Source organism: Melospiza melodia, chromosome 29, assembly GCF_035770615.1.
Source record: "Melospiza melodia melodia isolate bMelMel2 chromosome 29, bMelMel2.pri, whole genome shotgun sequence".
Taxonomy (NCBI): Eukaryota; Metazoa; Chordata; class Aves; order Passeriformes; family Passerellidae; genus Melospiza; species Melospiza melodia.
Window position 1 is genome coordinate 6,644,511 of NC_086222.1, and position 19,143 is coordinate 6,663,653.

Genomic DNA, 19,143 nt, shown 5'->3' on the forward strand with positions numbered 1-19,143 from the left:
CAAAACCCCAGCTCCTCCCTGTGGGATCCTGTGCTTTTCTGAGAGCTGAAACCTTGCAAGAAAAGCTGATTTGAGCAAAGTCATCAGTGGTCCTCACGTGGCTCTCACTGCAGGAGGTGCAGATGGGAGATGGGAAACCTAAATTGTGTTATAGCAGGTGTTGGATGAGGCAATTCTGCCCCATTCCTTTGGGACAGCACAGACTGGACCACACCAGTTTTATCTTGAGGCTTATTTCAGTTTCTTTCCCACGCAGCCCAGTTGTGAATGCATTGCCCCAGCCAAGCCTGCACCTTTCCACCAGCAGCACCTCACAAAGTACTTTCCAAACCACCTCTGTTTTCTGCTCAGCCATTTCCAGTTCACAGAACCACAGAATAACCTGAGGTGTGACCTCTTGGGCTTCAGGAGCTCTTCCTCACCATCATTTTTATATCTCACTGGGTGCTTCCACTTCTGGTACTTCCTGAACAGCTCCCAGTGCTGACAGTGCCCTGCTGGCCTTAGGGAACAGCCCAACACACTCCTGGCAAAGCTGCCCTGCTCCCCACATGGCAGGAGGAATAAACATGGAACAGGGACCACAGTCACAGATTTCCAAGCTTTTCATTGACAGATTTATGGTTGTGAGACACAGAAACCCCCCAAGTGCCCCAGCTCTTGCACACACACACTCTCAGCACCCCAAACCTTGTATTTTCCCTCCCCATTGCCCACTAACCGCCCCCAAGATGTGAAAATCCTCATCTCTTGCTCCTAATCAGTGTTGGTGGGTGGAATTGGCCTGGTTTCTCTCATCAGCATAATTTCACCCTTCTCCACCTGGGGGCTGCTGCTGAGCCAGTGGGAAGTTGAGCCACTGCTGCTGCTAACGGGCCCCTCTGACAGAAGATTGTAAAGCATTTGCTTCCAGGGAGGAACCAAGTGAACTGTGAAGGAGAAAAACATACCCTGCAACACCCAGAGAACTCGGTATTCATCACCCCGAGGGAAAGCAAACATGCCTTTGGAAAGAGAGCCCTAGACAGGCAGAAATCTTCCCATCCAAGGTAAATTTAAGATGCTGCCAAATCCACCTCGCACAGGTCAGTGAGAGGAGGGGGTGGCTGTAGGTGCATCTTCAGTGCTGCTCTCCCCACAGCCCCAGCTCCCACACTGAGACACCTTCCCCAGTTGTCTCCAGCCTCCCCCAGTTGTTTCCAGCCTCCCCCAGTTTGGCTGGCACTGCAGCAGGGGAGGGATGGGTGAGTTATTCCCCAGGCAGGCAGATCCATGGCAGCAGCAGTTCCTTCCCACAAAGGGTCCCACACATCCCATCTCCACAGGAGGCCACTGGTGCTGGGACTTTCTCTCCCTCCCACCAAAGCCTGGCCCTGGCAGCCTGGAGGGGGTGGAAGAGTGAGTGGTACCAGGGCAAACCCGCCCTGGAGCACTGACCCACCAACTCAGAAAGAGCCAGCACAGGCTGCTTCAGATAATTTGCAAGGGACAAAGACAAGATGCTCCAGGGAAGACAATTTGTTCTGCCCAGGTCCCCTGGAGCAGTGAGCTGTGAGACAGATCCTCCTCCCTCCCAGGCTGAGCCATGCCCAGGTGCAGCACAGCCCCGGACAGAAGCAAAGAGCAGCTTCTCCTCTTGCCAGCTGCACTGGAAGCCCAAATTCCAGCTTGCACGGGCTGCAGGAACAGCAGGATGCCAGGATATCACCGGGCTGCCCATGAAATACAAACCCAAGGGCACAGGTGTAGAAATCCCGTGATGGAAAATGTCCTTTTGGGGAGGTTTGGGATAAGGAGATTTTTTGTTAAGTACTGTCCAGACCAGACATCCCAAGTGAGGTTTTCAGCACAGGTGATCCTTCCAGCCTTGCTGCCCTTGGCTTGGGGGATTTAATGATGGCAAATCCCTTCAAGCCACTTTGACAAGAAAACACAGCCCTGCCTGCACCTTGCCCACAAAAAGGAGCTCCTGAAACTCCTGAAGGGCAGAGCCAAGTGATTTAGGTTGTCCCTTGAAGTGAGTTTTGGACCACCAGCTCCGCCTGGGCAAGGCAGGGCAGAGCCAAGTGATTTTAGCTGTCCCTTGAAATGAGTTTTGGACCACCAGCACCTCCCGGGCAAGGCAGGGCTGCCCTGTGGGTGCCCACACAGCATGCCATCCCCCCTGAAACAGTTAAATGGGGTGTCCCATCCCCACACCTTAGGGACACCTTTGTCACAGCCAGCCAGTGCCACCACATCTGGACACTGCTCGAGGGGAGGCAGACACAACACTTGCTGGAAAATCAGCTTCAGCACCCGCACCCAGGCCTTTCCTGCCCCTCAGCACCGTGTGGCTGCAGGAATCCCATGCATTAAATCCTCTTAGGGATCCCCTGCATGGTTTCACCCCACGGGAAGAGCCACGGCGCTGCCGACGGCGCCTTTGTCGCGCACGGAGAGCGGCAACTCCACAGAAACACTCCTGGCTCATCCTGTGGGAGAAACCAGCGGAGAAAACGCTCCGCGAGGCACTCTCTGTGCCTCCTAACCCGGCGTGAATAAGCAGGTACCACGATCCTGCAGGAGACGAACCAGCTGAGCTCAGGCAGCAGAGCCGAGGAGCCGCCGTGGCTTCCCAGCGCCAGCGCTATTAAAAAGTGCATTAACCCACATTAAAATCATGGCTGCAAAAGGAAGGAGCGGGGGGAGAACCCAACAAATCCCGGCTGGATCCTGCTCACAAACTTCTCCAGCCCCGCTAGCAAAGTGCCATTTGACCTGCAGGGACTGATGGGGTCCGTGTGAGCAGGGAGGGATGCAGGGAGGCCGGAGCAGCTCCCAGATCGCTGCCGTGCCCGGCTCCGCGCTGCCCTGCTGTACCAGGAGAGTTCAGATTTGTTCAGCCAGAAACCCACACGGAGGACACAGTGGGTTTCTTTTGTGCAGCAGCAAAGGCAAATGCAAACACAGCTTTCTCCCCGAAGGAATATTAGTACAAGCAGAGAGTGAGGGGAAGAGAAAAGGGGAAGGGAGGACAGTGTAGGAGCCCAGCATCACATCCGAGCCCAGGAAAAGAGGAGGGAAGGATAACCAGGAGCACAGACACCACAAACAAGGCGTCCCTGCTCGGGGAATAGGGTGAAACCCAGCGTGTGGTGGGGGATGTTCAGCACTGATGTCTGGCTGAGCAAAAAACCAGCTGCCCGTGGAGAAGCACTACTCTCTCCAAAAGTTTTATCCTTCATTTAATCAACAGATGGACTGGCTGCGTGGGTTTGGGGTTTTTTTATCCCTTTTTCTTTTTTTTCCCAAGCATCCCCAAGCCGTACCCTCACAAAAGCTGGCGTGGGGGCCACGGCGGCGTGACACAGATGGGATTTGACACCGGCGTTGGGGGGGATGAGCAGCACAGAGGCGAAGCCGGGGTCTGGCTGCAGCTCAGCGTTCTCCACAGGTGACAGATAGTCCAGGGAGGAGGCACACAGCAGCGTGCCAGATACAGCTTCCCAAAACGCACCCCCTTCACAAATCCTTCTTTTTAATTTTTTTTTTAATTTTATTTTTTTGCGTGGGAATGAAGCAGGTTGTAAAGTTGCGGGGTGAATTCCTGCGATGCCCACGCTGCTGCCCGCGCCGTGGGGAGGTGGCCTTGGGGCTGTGACACCCCGGCGGGGTGCCCACCTCCCCCGGGCTGCCCGCATTGGAACAACTCTCTGTCCTTACACCCCCCGGCACAAATCGCTGCCCAGCCCGGCTGCACAGCCGCAGGCTCCGGTCCCCGGGCTGGAGCCGCTGCCGCCAGCCCGAGCGGCTCCTCCGCCGCACCGAAACTGAGCATCCATCGCCCTCCTGCACCAGGGGAAGCACCGGGCGGCGATGGGGGCCAGGGGGGGCTGTTACTCAGCCGAGCCGTGTTTACACACACAAACACGATCCGATTTACCGAGCTGGAACAGAAAGCACTCATTTGCATACTAAAGATTTTTCGCTTATTTTTAAAGGAAAGCACGGCAAGCCGCCTCGGCGGGGATGCAGGAGGGGAACAACTCCGCAATCCTCCCTCTCTCTCTCCCCCGCACCTTCTCCCCACAGCAGCCCCCGCACCCCACCCCGAGCCGGGGAGCCCCCCGGGTCCGCCCCGCTCGCAAAGTGCGGGGTGGGTCCTACCGTGGCTGAGCAGGAGGCAGCCGAGCAGCAGCAGGAGCAGGTCAGCCTGGAGAGCGCTCATTCCTCAGGGTGGGCTCGGGCTCGGGCTCCGCTGCCGCTGCCGGCGGGGGCTTCAGGCCGCCGCCCGCCGGCTCCGCTCCATCGCCGCCCCCCCAGCTCCTCCCTCCCCCGGCAGCGCTGCCTTCACTGGCGGAGCCTCGGCGGCGCAGCCCGGCTTTTGGAGCGGGGGGGGAAGGGAGGGGAGGGAGGGAGCCCAAGTGCCGGGGAAAGGGGGAGTAACTTGCGCGCAGCGGGGAGGAACGAGCGCGCATCGCCCCCTCCCCAGAGCGCCGCGCACCCGGGGGGTGAGGGCGCGCTGGGGATGCTCCTGCCTCAGGTGATGCTCCTGCCTCAGGTGATGCTCGCCCCCCTCCCGGAGCTGCCGCCGCCCCAACGGGGCACCCAAAGCAGGAGCGCGAACACCTGCACGGCTCTGCCCGCCCCAGCTCAATTTGAGGTGTGGGGGATTGGTGCCCATCAGTCACGGCAGCCCTGCACCCCTCTGTGCCTTCCCGAGGGGCACCCAAAGCCTCCCACTGAAATACAGGATGCTCCCAAAAATACTCCCAAAATCCCGGGAAAAGAGAGGGGGAAATAATGTATGTACATCAATAATATGTGTATGTCAATAATATGTGTATGTCATCATCCCCCCCGGAGATAAATTATATCCGCAAGTGCAGAGGGAGCTGGAGATGGGGGGGAGTCCTCTGTGAGACCCCCAGAGCTGCACCCTCATTTCCTTCAGGAGGGGAGCCGCAGCTCCTCACATCTCCACAAAAACATACATTGGAGCTGGAATTGAAAAATAAGAATGCCCCTCCTACAGTCTGTGCCTTCCTGGGGGGGCACCCAGAGCCTCATCCTGAAATACAGGGGAATACTCCCAAAAATACTCCCCAAATCCCAGGAAAAGAGAGGGGGAAATAACGTGTGTATGTCAATAATGTGTGTATAATGTCGTGTCCACCCCCTTGGAGATAAATTATATCCAACAACCTTCCAAAAGTCCAGAGGGAGCTGGAAATGGGGACGGGGAGTCCTCTGGAAGACCACCCAGAGTTGCACCCTCATTTCCTCCAGGAGGAAAGCAGCAGCTCCTCACACCTCCCTAAAAACATACATTGGAGCTGGGAATGAAAAATAAAAATACACCTCCCCACCCAATAAAGTTTTGCTTGTAAGGAGGGGACCCTGTGCAAGCACTTCCTGCTGTCATTTGGCAGGACTGGGGCAAGAGACAAAAGGGCCTTTTCTCTCCTTTAATCACCATTTTTATCCTTCTGGGGTTTTTTTAACCTTCTTTATTTTCATTTTCACCCAGCAGGAGTTTGGGGGCAGAGCAGAGGTGCCCAAAAATCAAACCCAGCCAATGAAATCCTTGCTTACCACTACACTTTATATGCCTACTGATGCCAGAGCCTCCCTCATCACCAGTCTGAGGGGCATGTGGGGATGGCTGAGGCAATTATTAAACCAAAATGAGAAAGTAATTACAGCCGTGGACTCTAATTATTGCAAGGTGAGTTTGAAAAAAAGGCAACACAGCTCTTCCTGCTCTTCTGGAGCTTCCTGCTTACCTTGGTGGGACCATGGCTAAACCATGGTCAAACCACGGCTACCAGTCCTGGGCTGGCTAAAAAAGGATAACTTTCTAAAATCCACTTGTGCTAACAAGCTAAACTGGTGCCAGGTGGTTAAACCTGGCTTAGGAGCAGCGTGGAGCTGAGTTTTATTGATTGAAACACAAGCACCGCACGCAGGCTCTGCTCTCAGCGCAGGGGGAGTCACCCTGCAAATAAAGAGCTTTTATTATTATTTTTAGCCTGCATCCCTAAGGAAATCAAGCTTATTTGGGTTTGGCCACGTGTGCTGGTTTGCCCATCCCTGCCTGCTCGTGTTCCTGGGAGGAAGAGGAGCAGAAGTGGGGCTGGCTGCTCAGAGCTGTCCAATTCCTGCATTTCTCCACTCCAAGGGATAGTGGCACTCCTGGAATGCATTTTGCACCAGGACATCACCTCCAGCCCTGGCAGGGATTCTGGCACTGGCCACAGCTGCAGTGGTGTCCCCGTGCCTGGCAGGTTACAGGTGGTGCATTTTTTGGCGTGCTTTTTTCTGGCAGCAGCACTGATTTAAATGTGCATGGAATAAATTGCTCAGCGCCTGATTTCAGTGGGAATTAGATTTCTAAATAATTCCAAGGCTCTCCCTGTTGTGTTTCAGTTTATTCTGCAAAATGTTGTTTGCTTGCAGACGAGGGGTACTAATGTATATTAAGGCTGCTACACAAGTCAGGCTTTCCTGTGAAGCTTCAAAACACCATTAACATTTGCATGGCAATTTCTTCTTTTCCTTTCACAAAAAATATTATTCCTTGCCTGCATCCAAAACAGCAGAATTTTTAACTTCCAGGAATCATGAATATTTTTCTCTTCTTCTTTTTTTTTTTTTTTTTCCCTTCTTCTTTCTCCTTCCCAGTGAAAACATTTCAGCTGGAAAATTCTCATCATTGCAATACTGACCTTTGCAAAGGGCTTTAAATCCTTGAGTGGAAGTAGCAGGTAAGTGCGAAGTTTTATTAACTGATTACCTCTGTGGTTTCGACTACATTGGTAGTCAAATTTGATTTAGAGGACCAGGCATGTTAAAAAAAAAAAAAAAAAAAAAAATCAGCTTTCTGACATAATTTTGGCTTGCTGCAGCCTGAGCAGCGTCCTGCAAGATCAGCTCCCCTCCACCTGATTCAGGAGAGCAAATCGAGTGCAAACTGATTATTAGCTGCTCCTCTCGGATATCTCATTTAAATCTGCTCTGTGTTGTGGAAGGAAATGAATCATTCCAATTAAAAAGCTGAGAAAATCAGGGAGCTGGGGGGAGCAGCCTTTGGGGAGGAATATTAAGCTGGTGCTGGCAGCTCTGCCCCAGTGCTGGGCCCAGGGTGCGTTCGCAGCTGCAAACCCCACGTGGGGTTGGTCCCTCTGCACCCCCTGCTCCCCACCTGGCTGTGCTGGGGCCGTGTCCACATCTCCCCATGGAATTTGGGGTCACACTTCTGCCCTGTGCTGTATCTAAAGGCAAAGGGCAATTCCAGAAGCTGGAAAGAGCAGGTGTTCAACCTCTCCCTTCCTCCTTTTATCCCCTTTATCAGTGGGGATAAAACAGGCAAATTCCTCTTTTCCCCCCCCAGCCCTCCCCTATTTTTTATTTTTTTTTATATTCTACATTGACAAGTGTAATAGATATGAAACACCACAACAATGAAAGCCCAGACTTTCTCGTGCCTTTGCCTCTCTTACTTCCAGGCTATTTACTGAGAAGTATTTACTGTGAAGTGCAAGAAACAAAATGTTCTGAAAATGCTGCAGCAAAATGGAGGGGGGAAAAAAAAGAGAATAATACAAAACATGTAAGCAGCTTGATCAAAATGAAGCAATATTGACAGAAAATGGGGTTTTAAGCAGCAGGACAACAGCAACTCAGATGGATTTCATTCTTGTGGTATTACAACGCTAAGCCAAGCACCTGGAAGAGAGAGAGAGAGGAAAATAATCACGTTTCCCTGGTTTAGAAAATCTTTTCCTTGTCATTTAAAAATACACATGACAAGTGAAAGCTGTGCAGAGTCCTGCTGGAAAAGCATGGAGCTGGGACTTGGAGCTTTTCCCTGCTCCTGTTTCAGAGGCTTAAAGCCTTCCCAGGCTTTAAGGAAACGCATCCCTCGTGCCTCAGTTTCCCGTCTGCAGAGCACCACTCCCCTTTGTCACCTGCTCACAGAACAAATGTTTCCAAGGTAGGCTGAGTGCTGACTGAAAAGCAAAAAAATGGGATAAAGGAATGGAGGAAGGTGCAGCTGTCCCTCCAAACAACAGGAGAGAGGCACAGCTCTTGTCCCACCCTGCAGGACCTCACTGCAGTTTTGGGGCTGAGAGGTCGTGGAGGTGCCAAGGATATCCCTGGGAATGGCAGGTTGAGGTTTTGGGGGGTATTTGGGGCTGTGTTTTTCCTACCAGCAAACAAGGGACATCAGGGCAGGAGGCTGATCTCCCAGGAGGTCACCCCATTGCTGAGATGCTCTTGGAGAGGGCAGAAAACAGGGAGAAAAAAGCAAACCTTTTCTCTTGGCCCCAGGTGGACACTGCTTTTCCCTGCAGGAGTAAAGGCAGCTGCCTCCCCAAATCCCCCAGTTCTGCTGCCCCTCAGCCCAGGCCATGAGAGCAGTTTGAGTGTTCCAGCTCTGGTGCTGCCTCGCTTTCCAGAGCAACCCCAGCCAAACATGCCAGTCCCTTTCCACAGCTCCCCCGGATCCTCTTTGAAAACAGCCCAGGGAAGGCCAGGGAAGCAGATCAGGAGAGCCTGGGCTCTTTTCTCTCCTTGTCTCCTGCTGCTGCCATGTGGAGAGCTGCCAAGGCCCCTCAGCCTGTGGCACTCATAAAGATCTTGTGCAGCGGGCCTGGAGCAATGTGGGCAGCACAGGCAGGGCCTGGGAACAGCCAGGGGAGGGCAGCGAGAAGCTCTGAGGGTTAAAAACAAGAAAGAAAAGAGCTGTGATGGCATTTTGGGTTCGGGTGGGGAGAGCTTCCTGCGCCGCCCTGGCCCCCCCTTTGTCTGAGGGGAGCGGCTGTGGGCAAGGCTGGAGCTGGGATGGAACTGGGACCTTTCCCACTCCATCACTGCTGTGAGTGATGCCCTGGGGCCTTTCCCTGCTCTCCAGCCTGAGCCTGCCCCGGAGCAGCTCAGTGAACCCCCAGGGCGCTGGAGATCCCCCTGGAGCACCCCTGGGTGCAGGGCCAGGCTGGGAATGAGGGGCTGGAGAGCAGCACCACAGGAAGGGACCTGGGAGCTCTGTGAGGGCAGGCTGGGCATGAGCCAGCAGTGCCCTGGAAGCACAAAGGCCACCATGCACTGGGGACATCAGCTGGGCCAGGGAGGGACTGTCCTGCTGTGCTGGGGCTGGGGCAGCCTCACCTACTGTGCTGGGGGCAGGTGAGGCACCATAAAATGAATCAATCCACAGCTGCTGGAGAGTGTCCAAAGCAGGGACATGGAGGTGGGAAAGGATCTGGAGGGGCCCTGAGGAGCAGCTGAGGGCACTGGGATTGTGCAGCTGGAGCAGAGGAGATGAGGGCAGAGCTCAGGGGCTGCAGCTCCTCCCGAGGGCAGCTCTGATCTCTGCCCTGGGACAGGGACAGGAGCCGGGGCACGGCTGGGGCTGGGCCAGGGCAGGGCAGGCTGAGATCAGGGAAAGGTTCTGCCCCAGAGGGTGCTGGCACTGCCCAGGCTGCCCAGGGATGGGCACGGCCCCGAGGCTGCCAGAGCTCCAGGAGGGGTTGGAGATGCCCAGGGTGGGATTGTCGGGGGGTCTGGGCAGGGATAGGGGCTGCACTGGATGATCCTGTGGGTCCCTCCAGCTCAGGATATTCCATGATCTGTGGATTCCTGCCATGCCTCCCACAGCCACCCTGCTCCTCTCACAGCCTGGGGCCATCCCAGCCGGGCTGGGGACCCCGAGGGATCAAAGGCACAGAGGTGGCCAAACCCCATCCCTGACAGGGTTCTTGATAGGCCCTTCCTAACTTCACCCAGATCAGTGCCCAGGCCATTCCCTGGAGGCTTTTTGGCTGCCTTTGATGCAGGTCTTTTAATGCAAAGTTATTTTAATGCTGTGCTTTGCATTCTGCTGCTTCCCCTCCCTGTCAGCGGCCGCTGCCAGGCAAGGTTAAAGCAGCGAGCTGGACCTGCTGGGCTGTTGTGCACGGATGGGCTGGGTGTGCTGCTGGAAACTGGGATTTATGGGGCACTGCTGAGGAGGTGGTGGTGCAGAGGGATGGCTCTGGAACCCCAGGTGAAGCCCCACAAGGTGTTTCCTGGGATAAGAGGGAATTGCCACTGTGCCACTACTCCTTGCTGTGAACAGGCACAGGGAGCACCAGGCAGCCTTCAGAATTCCCAGCTCCTGTTTCACTGCCCAGTTGTGCCCAGATGTGCCTGGGGATTGTCTCAGTGTCCTGCTGGTGTTACAGGCGAACTGGGGCCAGATTTCACTCTCCCCCTCCTGCCCCAGGGGGTTGGTGATGTTCAGATCTGGGCAGATTGTCCCAATCCACTGGAAAACTACTAAAACTCCGGGTTAGGTGCTGTTTGTAGTCTGAACGTGACAGACACTGGACTGCCTTAGTGCCTGCTGAGAATTGCCGTCCGATCCTGGCGTTTTCCAGTCCCACGGAACTTTCCCAGCAGGGCAGGGACGCTGAGGGAGGCGGGAGCTCCGCAGCTCCTCCGGTGGCTGCAGGAGGGGAGCTGGCAGCAGCAAAATGCGATGGCAACGATGTGCTGAGGCTGCTGGACACTGTCCTCATCACCAGCTATGCTTTTTAATATAATTTTTGGCGATTTTTCATCCTCCATACTCACTCTGGCGTGGACTTTTTTTTTGCTTTGCAGTGCATTAGAAAATTATGAACGAGCTGCAAAGGGTTAAAGGGAGCATTTGTATAAAAACAATGAATCCCATTTTTGCTTGATTGGCACTTTAATTAGGCCCGTGTCCTTTTGCTGCCACTGCAATCAGATTGGAGGAGAATGGGAAGCTTCCACACCGTTATATTTATCTCAAGATTACAAGATTTCCATTTTTTTTTTTTTCAATGCAAAAGGGAAAAAAAACAAGAAAAGAAAAAAAGAAAGGAAGAAAAAAAAAAACCCCAGCTACTTTATAAACGTGGCAAGGGAATGATATTATTTAGAGCTCGGTGAAAGTGTGGCTTCCTGATTGCAGCACAAGAATTAATCTTATTATGTTAACAAGGGATTGTTATGCTAAGGAGGAGAGGGAAGAAAAGTTCTGTCTCTCAAGTCTGCCAGGAACTGCGCAGGCTCCGGAGCCAGCCTTGAATTTAAGAGCTCCAGCGAGAAGGAGAGAGCCAAAAGTCCTTGTGGTTTTACAAGGCAATTTCCCTCGTTTTCCCCTCCCTGTGTTTAGGGGGAGGTTGTAATGCCCAGGAGTCTCCTGGGACTGCTCCAGATGATCTGGGCTGGTAAAGAATGGCTCAGGTGTGATCTGAAGTCACCCCACAGAACCTGAGCCCAGCCTGGAATCCCAAAGGAGGCCACCCCAAATGGGGCCGAGCAGGGTTTTACACCCACAAGTCTGGATGTGAAACAACAAAGACAATAAAAGACAACTCTGAGCCCATCACAGCGGGGAAATGGGACCCTGGAGATTTCCAGTTCCTCACCTTTGGGGGGAAATGTGTCTGTGGGAAAGAAAGGTTCTTTATCCACAAAAATACAGAAAAAAAATTTGTTCTGCACTACTTCTGGTGCTGTCAGGTGTAAAAAGGGAAAGCTCTGGGAAACCCTGATGCTCCTTCCCATCTCCCAGTCCAGAACCCCAACATCTGCAGTCCAGGGAATGAACATTCCCCAGCACATCCTCCCCGAGCTGGTTGTGTTACAGGGAGATGAGCAAGAGCCTGGAGTCAATACCAGCCCCACTTTTCTCTCTCTTTTTTCCCAGGAAGCTTTCAGAGCCCGTGATGAGCATGAGCATCTCTGGAAGCAGAAGTTGGCTGCAGAATTCCAGCCTGTTCCTGGGCTTTGCTCAAATCCAGGCAAAGGGTTTGTTGTGCACTGCAATGGTTTATTCTTCAGAGCAGAGATAGAAATGATGCTGTTTGATTGAGGTGGCTAATTACACAGCTTGGAAAGTAAATTACAGCTATCAAATACCCCAGTGAATATTCCCTCACAAATAGGCAGAGAAGAAAATGAAATTTTTTGGGTTTGCTGGCAATTTGGAAATGAAAACATTGTCTCTGGTGGCGAATTTAAAACCAATCCCTTTCAAATTCTTCTGCAACTGCTAAATTCAAATGATGCTTTGTTGCAGACCAACCAGACAGTTCACCCTGATAGCTCTAAGCTACTTTTATTTTTTTCTAGTTGGAGGGTTTGTGTTTCTTTGTGACTTTTGGAAACCTTTGCCCTCTCTTTACCATCTAATCTTTTCAGTGAAAAATATTAATAGCAAGTTTAAAACCAGATAAAACTGCCCAAGTGGAGTAAAAATCTTTGTCATATGGAGTAAATTGCTTGGCAGAAAAAGCTTAATAGGAAAAAACCCACCCTGAGCCATCCATCTTCTCAATTAGTAAATACACAAAAGTCTGAATTTCATTCCCACAGGCTGGAAAGATTTATAAGCAAGGATTAAAATGAAGGGGAATGTGGGGAAGAGCAGCAAACGCCTGGATCGAGGCTGGGGGCTGAGCTGATCCGTCTCCATCTCATCCCTGAGCCTCCCTGCCTGGATGAAATGGCTCCTTGGATGCTGTTTGCTTACCCAACTCCTCCCAGAAGATGCTGTTGCTTGTTTTTCTGGGACCACACCCCAAACCAGCCCTGTATTTCACCTGCAGCCACACAAGCTTGGATCTCCTCTTACAGATGAACCTTCTGGGGCCAGGATGCCAAGCTCTGCTCCCCCAAACCTCCCTCCTGCCCTCCTGCTTTTGGGCTGGAGGGCTGGAACCCAAACTTCCCATGTCTCGGGTTGCTGTTGATAATTGCTGCCCCAAGATGTGCAGGGTGTCTCTGCTTCGGCCCACGCAGCTGAAGAACGAGTCTGGACTATTCAGTTTTCAGTCTTGAGGTTGTTTATTAATTCTTATCTATAAAATTTTCTTTTTGCTCAGCAGGGCAGCCACAGGCACTCTGACCGCCCCTGAGGTGGTGTTGTCCTTTTATACTACAAACTACCTATAACATATTTACACTTAATTCCCAATACCCATCACCTATGTTAGACAGTGAGCTTCTATTCTAAACATAACATATTTACAATTACTTTCCAATACCCATCACCTATGTTAGGCAGTGCACTTCTGTTCTAAACCAATCCCAAAGTGCCAACATCACAGCAGAAAATGGAGAAGAAGAAGAAGAAGAGGAAGAAGAAGAAGAAGAAGAAGAAGAAGAAGAAGAAGAAGAAAGAAGAAGAAGAAGAAGAAGAAGAAGAAGAAGAAAGAAGAAGAAGAAGAAGAAGAAGAAGAAGAAGAAAGGCTGGACATGCCCAGATCCCTCCATCTTGTCCCCATAACCCCCATACCAAAAATCCTGAAATCTACATTTTCATCCTGTGATAATTTTATTATTATACTATTCAAACCTCTGTGACTTTCAGGTCCTCATACAAAGCTGGTCATTTGCTCCAGGGGTCAAAATCAAATCCCCAGGTGTTCTGGGCTGTGTGCCAGGGTCTCTGAGCCCCCAAGTGGGGTCCTCAGGAACTCTGGACACCCCGAGGGATGCACTGAGTTCTGACACCCATGCCTTGGTTTCCCCAGGGACACAACAGGTGCCTGGAAGGAGCAGTCAGGGAATGTTTTCCAGGCCTTTTTGCTGCAGAGCTCCTGCAGCAATGACTCCAATCTCCCCTGCTGAGCCTCCAGCCTCTCTCCCTGGGTAATGAAAGCCAAGCATCTCTCTGGGTGTCTCTGCGTGCCTGTAAATTCCTGGGGCCTATTAGGACCTAAAGAGAAAGTCAATTTTCTTGTCTTTTCCTCTTTCCTGGCGTTTAGGAACAAACCCAAAGCCCACAAAGCAATCCCCCCTTCTCAGCCCCCTCATTACCAACATCCCTGTGCATCCCAAGGCTCGCTGGTGGCCTGGGCAAAGCAGCACTTCAGGGACATTTTGGCAGCTCCTAATTTGCCCCAAGCCACCCCTTGTCCCCAGAGAGGAGGTGTTTTGTTGTGTGCAAGCAGCACACGAGGTGCTCAGGGGGGATTTGTTGTCCCATTCCCAGGGGTACCATGAGGGCGGGGGGTGGATGTGTGGGATTTACAGCCCCAGGGAGCCCAGGGCCCTTCGGGGTCTGTATGGGAGGAGAAACACGACAACAAAACACTGAATGTGTGCCAAGGGAATTCCATCTGAGCCCTGATCCTGGAGTGGCAGCAGCTGAAACTCCCTTGGAATCTGGATGAGGGCAAACACCCTGTGGAAGGAGCTGCTGCCTGCCTTGCTGCACCCCAATGCAAAATGCAGCTTCTGTTTCATCATCAGCCACAATAACTTGTGTTTCCTCTTCAATACCCAGCTGTTGGGGCTAAAAGTTTGGTCCTGAACATCCCACAGCACATCCCTGGACATCAGAGCAGCCCAGACTCATTGGCTCCTCTGCCACATCCCCACTCTGCTGCTGCCACCCCAGGAACCTGGGGCCCTTTGGGGTCTGTATGGGAGGAAACAAGTCAACAAAACACTGAGATGTGTGCCAAGGGAATTCCATCTGAGGCCTGATCCTGGAGTGGCAGCAGCTGAAACTCCCTTGGAATCTGGATGAGGGCAAACACCCTGTGGAAGGTGCTGCTTCTCGGTTTGCTGGGCCCAAATGCAAAATGCAGCTTCTGTTTCATCATCAGCCACAATAACTTGTGTTTCCTCTTCAATACCCAGCTGTTGGGGCTAAAAGTTTGGTCCTGAACATCCCACAGCACATCCCTGGACATCAGAGCAGCCCAGACTCATTGGCTCCTCTGCCACATCCCCACTCTGCTGCTGCCACCCCAGGAACCTGGGGCCCTTTGGGGTCTGTATGGGAGGAAACAAGTCAACAAAACACTGAGATGTGTGCCAAGGGAATTCCATCTGAGGCCTGATCCTGGAGTGGCAGCAGCTGAAACTCCCTTGGAATCTGGATGAGGGCAAACACCCTGTGGAAGGTGCTGCTTCTCGGTTTGCTGGGCCCAAATGCAAAATGCAGCTTCTGTTTCATCATCAGCCACAATAACTTGTGTTTCCTCTTCAATACCCAGCTGTTGGGGCTAAAGTTTGGTCCTGAACATCCCACAGCACATCCCTGGACATCAGAGCAGCCCAGACCCATTGGCTCCTCTGCCACATCCCCACTCTGCTGCTGCCACCCCAGAGAAACCCAGAGTGCTCTCTGTGCACAAAGAGCCCCTGGCTGCACTTCCAGGGCTGTTCCCACACACAGACAGGCATGGCACATCCTGGAGGGGGAATTTTCCCCTGCTGCATGACAGGTTTTGTCCTAGCACGGGTCAGAGAAAGCTCAGCCTTGATGGGTTTCATCTAATTTCAATTACAGTCGTTAAAGCTTTCGCTCACATGAGCCGAGCCTGTCCAAGAGGCCTGGACTGACAGGCCATTAGGGAGAGGTTATTTATAGCAGGCCATGTTAATTTTACAGGATCACAGAGCAGTGATTCAGTGCCTGGCCTGGCTGAGAGGAATCACTCACAGCAGTAAGTGGGAGCTGACATGGAAACACCTCAGAGCAGCCAGGAGCTCCTGGGTCAGGGCAGGAACAGCGCTGGGAGGGTCACACCGAGGGGCTGGGGCTGGGGACCCACGTGGGGGATGCTGAATGATGAAATCATCCCGTTCAGACCCAGTTTGGTGTGAACTGATGGGTTGAGACAGGGAGGAGGTGAAGGAAATCCAGGGAAATGGCTGATTTGAGATGCAGGGAGAGTGGACACGGTGCTGAGTGATGCTGAAGGGAAAGGGCTCCTTTCCTGCAGTACCCTCAGGTTTTTCCAGCCCTGATTTGGGAGCTGTGAAGAGCCCACAATATGGAACAGCTCTGCCTTTTCCTCCTCTCTGCTCCATGGCTTTTTCTGGAACCACCAGGATGCCCAGTTCTGCAAAAGGGCTTTGCTCAGCCTTTATCTGCCCCAGCAAAGGGCCCGGAGACACTGAATGAAACATGCTGGAGATGAGGGAGGAGGAGGAACAGACAAAAAAATACAAAACCTCCTGCATTGTATTGAATTCCCTTGAATTTTAAAGTGCTTCACACTTGAAGCGTTCTGGGTGGAAGAACAGAAATGGGGAGAGGGAGAAAAGACAGGACAAAAGGAGCATTTCCCAGGCATGGCAAAGGACAGCAGGAATTGCTCTGGCTCTGGAAGGGTGTGATCCAGGTGGTGCTGGGGGACTTCTCCCACAGGCTTGGAGCAGAGCCCTGCTGAGGACAGCGAGTCTAAGGCTGCTCTGGGGCTCTGAGATCCTCTCCCCTTCTAAGTGCCCACGGAAATCTCATGGTCATCCCAAAATGAGGCCCAGCAGGGCTCTGGGGTGGCTGCAGGACAGGGTGGGGGCAGGATGGGGCTGGCACGGGAATGGTGAGGACACAGCCATGGACAGCTGGTCCATCTGTCCATGGCTCTGCTTCCCATGTCCCAGTGTCCCCAGGAACACCAGGGAGAGCAGGGACCACGTCCCCGTGTGGCTCTCCCAGGCCAGCCCTGCTCTGCCCCAGAGCTTTCTCCATGCTCACAAGTGATGGAGGCATCAGAGGCAAACTGTGGGGATTTTGGCCCAAAACGCTCAGCATCACACCCTCCAGAGCCCACTAGGAAAGGGGGATTTTCCCCAGGAGAACTTTTCTGGAGAAAAGGGCATTTTCCCTCCCAGGGGCAGAGAGGCTCTTCCTGCTCGTGCAGCTGGGCTGTGCTGATCCACACACTGCAAACAGCACAGACAAGCCAGTGCTGAGGGGAAGGACAATTTTCCTGGGATAAGTATAATAAAGGGACCATAACTGCCCTGGTAGGTGACCCTGGAGTGCTCCAGGCCCCTGTCCCTGAGTCACCCACCCCATCTCCATTGCAGGCAGTGCTGACACCCACATTTTCCTGCCAACCTCACCCTGTGGGCGATGTCGACCTCTGACAAAATTGGGCACAACCCAATTAAACCTGACCCCTGCTCCCCTTCTCCTGGCCAGCCAGGGCACTTCAGCCCTGCCTGCCTGTCTGCCCAGCTCCCTCATCACAATCCCCCTGCACATGGAGCTCCCCTTTTTTATGCACTCCCACAGCATCTCCCGCAGCCCTGACCTCTGCTGAGCCATGCAGGCCATGGAATAATCTGATAATCACAGCACTGATAGCAATAATCACCATAATAACCCTGCTCCTGGCCAGGGCACCTGTCACCTGGGCACAGAGTGGCACTGACAACCAGCTATTACACACCTACTGCAATTAGAGGGGTGCCAGGGCTGGGGGTGAGCAGGGGAGTGGGGGAAGCAGGAAAACAAATCCAGCTCTCCCACAGAGGAGCTTTACTGGAGCAGCAAGGCAAGAGTTTAACTGCCAGCCCAAAGAGCCATCCATGACAGAGGGGCAGAGGGGTTTGGGCTGGTTTGTTCCTCACCCAGGTGTTGGGTGGCTGAACAGATTCCCCACATTTGTGGGGTTTTGTTTCCAGAGGATGGAATTAGTGAGTGGAGGTGGAAGAGGATGGAATGTGTGACCCATTGCATCTGCCTGGTGCCACCTGGGAAGTTTTGCTGCCCAAGAGTTTGGGGTAAAATGCCTGTTAGCAAATCCACATTTACATTTGCAAATCGGCATCTGTATTTGTAAGTCACAGAATCCCAGAAAGGTTTGGGTTGGAAGGGACCTTAAAGTTCATCCCATTCCAACTCTGCCATGGCAGGTACACCTTCCCCTGTCCCAGGGGGCTCCAAGGCCCATCCAACCTGGCTTTGGACACTTCCAGGGATGGAGCAGCCCCAGCTGCTCTGGGCATCCTGTGCCAGGGCCTGCCCACCCTCACAGGGATCAATTCCTTTCCAATGTTGTTGCTCTGATTTTTCAAGATATTCTAAATTTCTTGATGTTTACATTTTTGTAATGAACTTTTCCACACATTTTATGTCAATAACTCATTGTCTTGCATTTTTTTTGTAGAAGAGGAGAAATTTGATTGACTGTTGGTTTGTCCAGTGTCATTGGGGAGGTGGCACTTTCACCCTCCAATCTACTGTCACTTTTGGAAATCTATAAATGTTGAAGTTAAAAAATAAAAAGTGCCCTTTTTACCTTGAAAGAAGCAGTGTATCCGTGTCATTTTGTATCCTGCAGTGACACCAATATCTTTTTCATCTAAATTCCTTGGGCACCCTGGCCTGTGGTGTACCCCAGCAGAACATTGCCTGCAAAGCCCAGCTCCCAGCCCTGCCCAGCCCTCCCTGGTGTTGCTGTCCCCTCTGTGGCACATTAAGCCACCGGAATAAGCCCATTGCACGGGCCACTTCACCTCTTCCCCTGTACCTGCCAGCAATCCCAGCTCCTGCTCTGCCTTTGATGCCTTCCCTTCAGCTGCTCGGAGCAGAAATGCTCGTATCAGCAAACAGATGGCGGCTGAGGCATGTAGCATAAAATATATTTATCAAGGCAAACAGCTGTAGCCCATTTCATTCTGAAGATTTCTATTAAAAGTTCTCTGGAGCTACAAGCTGCTCTGGCTCTGCAGTCAGAATAAAGCCGAGGGGACAAATGGCTTTTTGCAGAGGCTTTCTTTCCCCTTCCTTGGTTCTTTTTTCGCTGCCTGAAGAAAGCCCAGCCCAGCTCTGTGGTTGTGGCACATTTGGGGGCAGTTTTTAGATCACTGTGGTGCCCAGCCATGTGCCCAGTGTGGGGGAAATTATCCAGGAGCTCCAAGACTTGGGGCAACACTGGGACATCGGATCTGCAGGGTGGATCCCCTTCACTTCCAGGGATGTCTCTGCCCAAGACCAAAGCACCCTGAGCCCTAATCCAGGATGGATGAGCTCCCAAGGCCCTTTGGCAATGTCTGGCTTGCTGTTTTCCTTGGTTTTACCCCAAAAAGGCTTCGCCACCACATTTACAGTGAGTGAGAATGGCCATGATTGGAGGAAATGCGAAGTTTTGCTCAAGAGTAAATGAATTTTCTTGGCAGACGTTCCTTGCGCAGCGTTGGAAAATTCCCGGCTTTTGCCACGAGTTTCATTGAAACGTTGACAAATATCACGAAATCCTCCATGCAAATGGGAATTTCCATATTTTGTATTAAATATACTCTTTCAGTCCTCCTGTAGTGACTCACGGAGAGGCTGCTCCCGTGTGGCCCCAGTTGGGCAAAGGCATCCCCAAAGGGGGACATGCCACCCTCTGA

The 19,143-nt window shown here is 52.6% G+C and overlaps 1 protein-coding gene across 3 annotated transcripts in view; it reads right to left on the reverse strand.

Annotated features, from left to right (window-relative positions):
* The window catches only part of KIRREL3 (kirre like nephrin family adhesion molecule 3), a 417,878-nt gene extending 413,539 nt beyond the window's left edge, over positions 1 to 4,339 (reverse strand). For 2 of the 3 annotated variants that reach the window (XM_063178568.1, XM_063178566.1), the window contains exon 1: positions 4,150 to 4,339. In XM_063178568.1, coding sequence (XP_063034638.1) covers positions 4,150 to 4,210 — 61 coding nt within the window. In that variant the 5' untranslated portion in view covers positions 4,211 to 4,339. The remainder of the gene's footprint in view (positions 1 to 4,149) is intronic. The other variant, XM_063178569.1, reaches the window with a different exon arrangement.
* Positions 4,340 to 19,143: the final 14,804 nt, after the last annotated feature.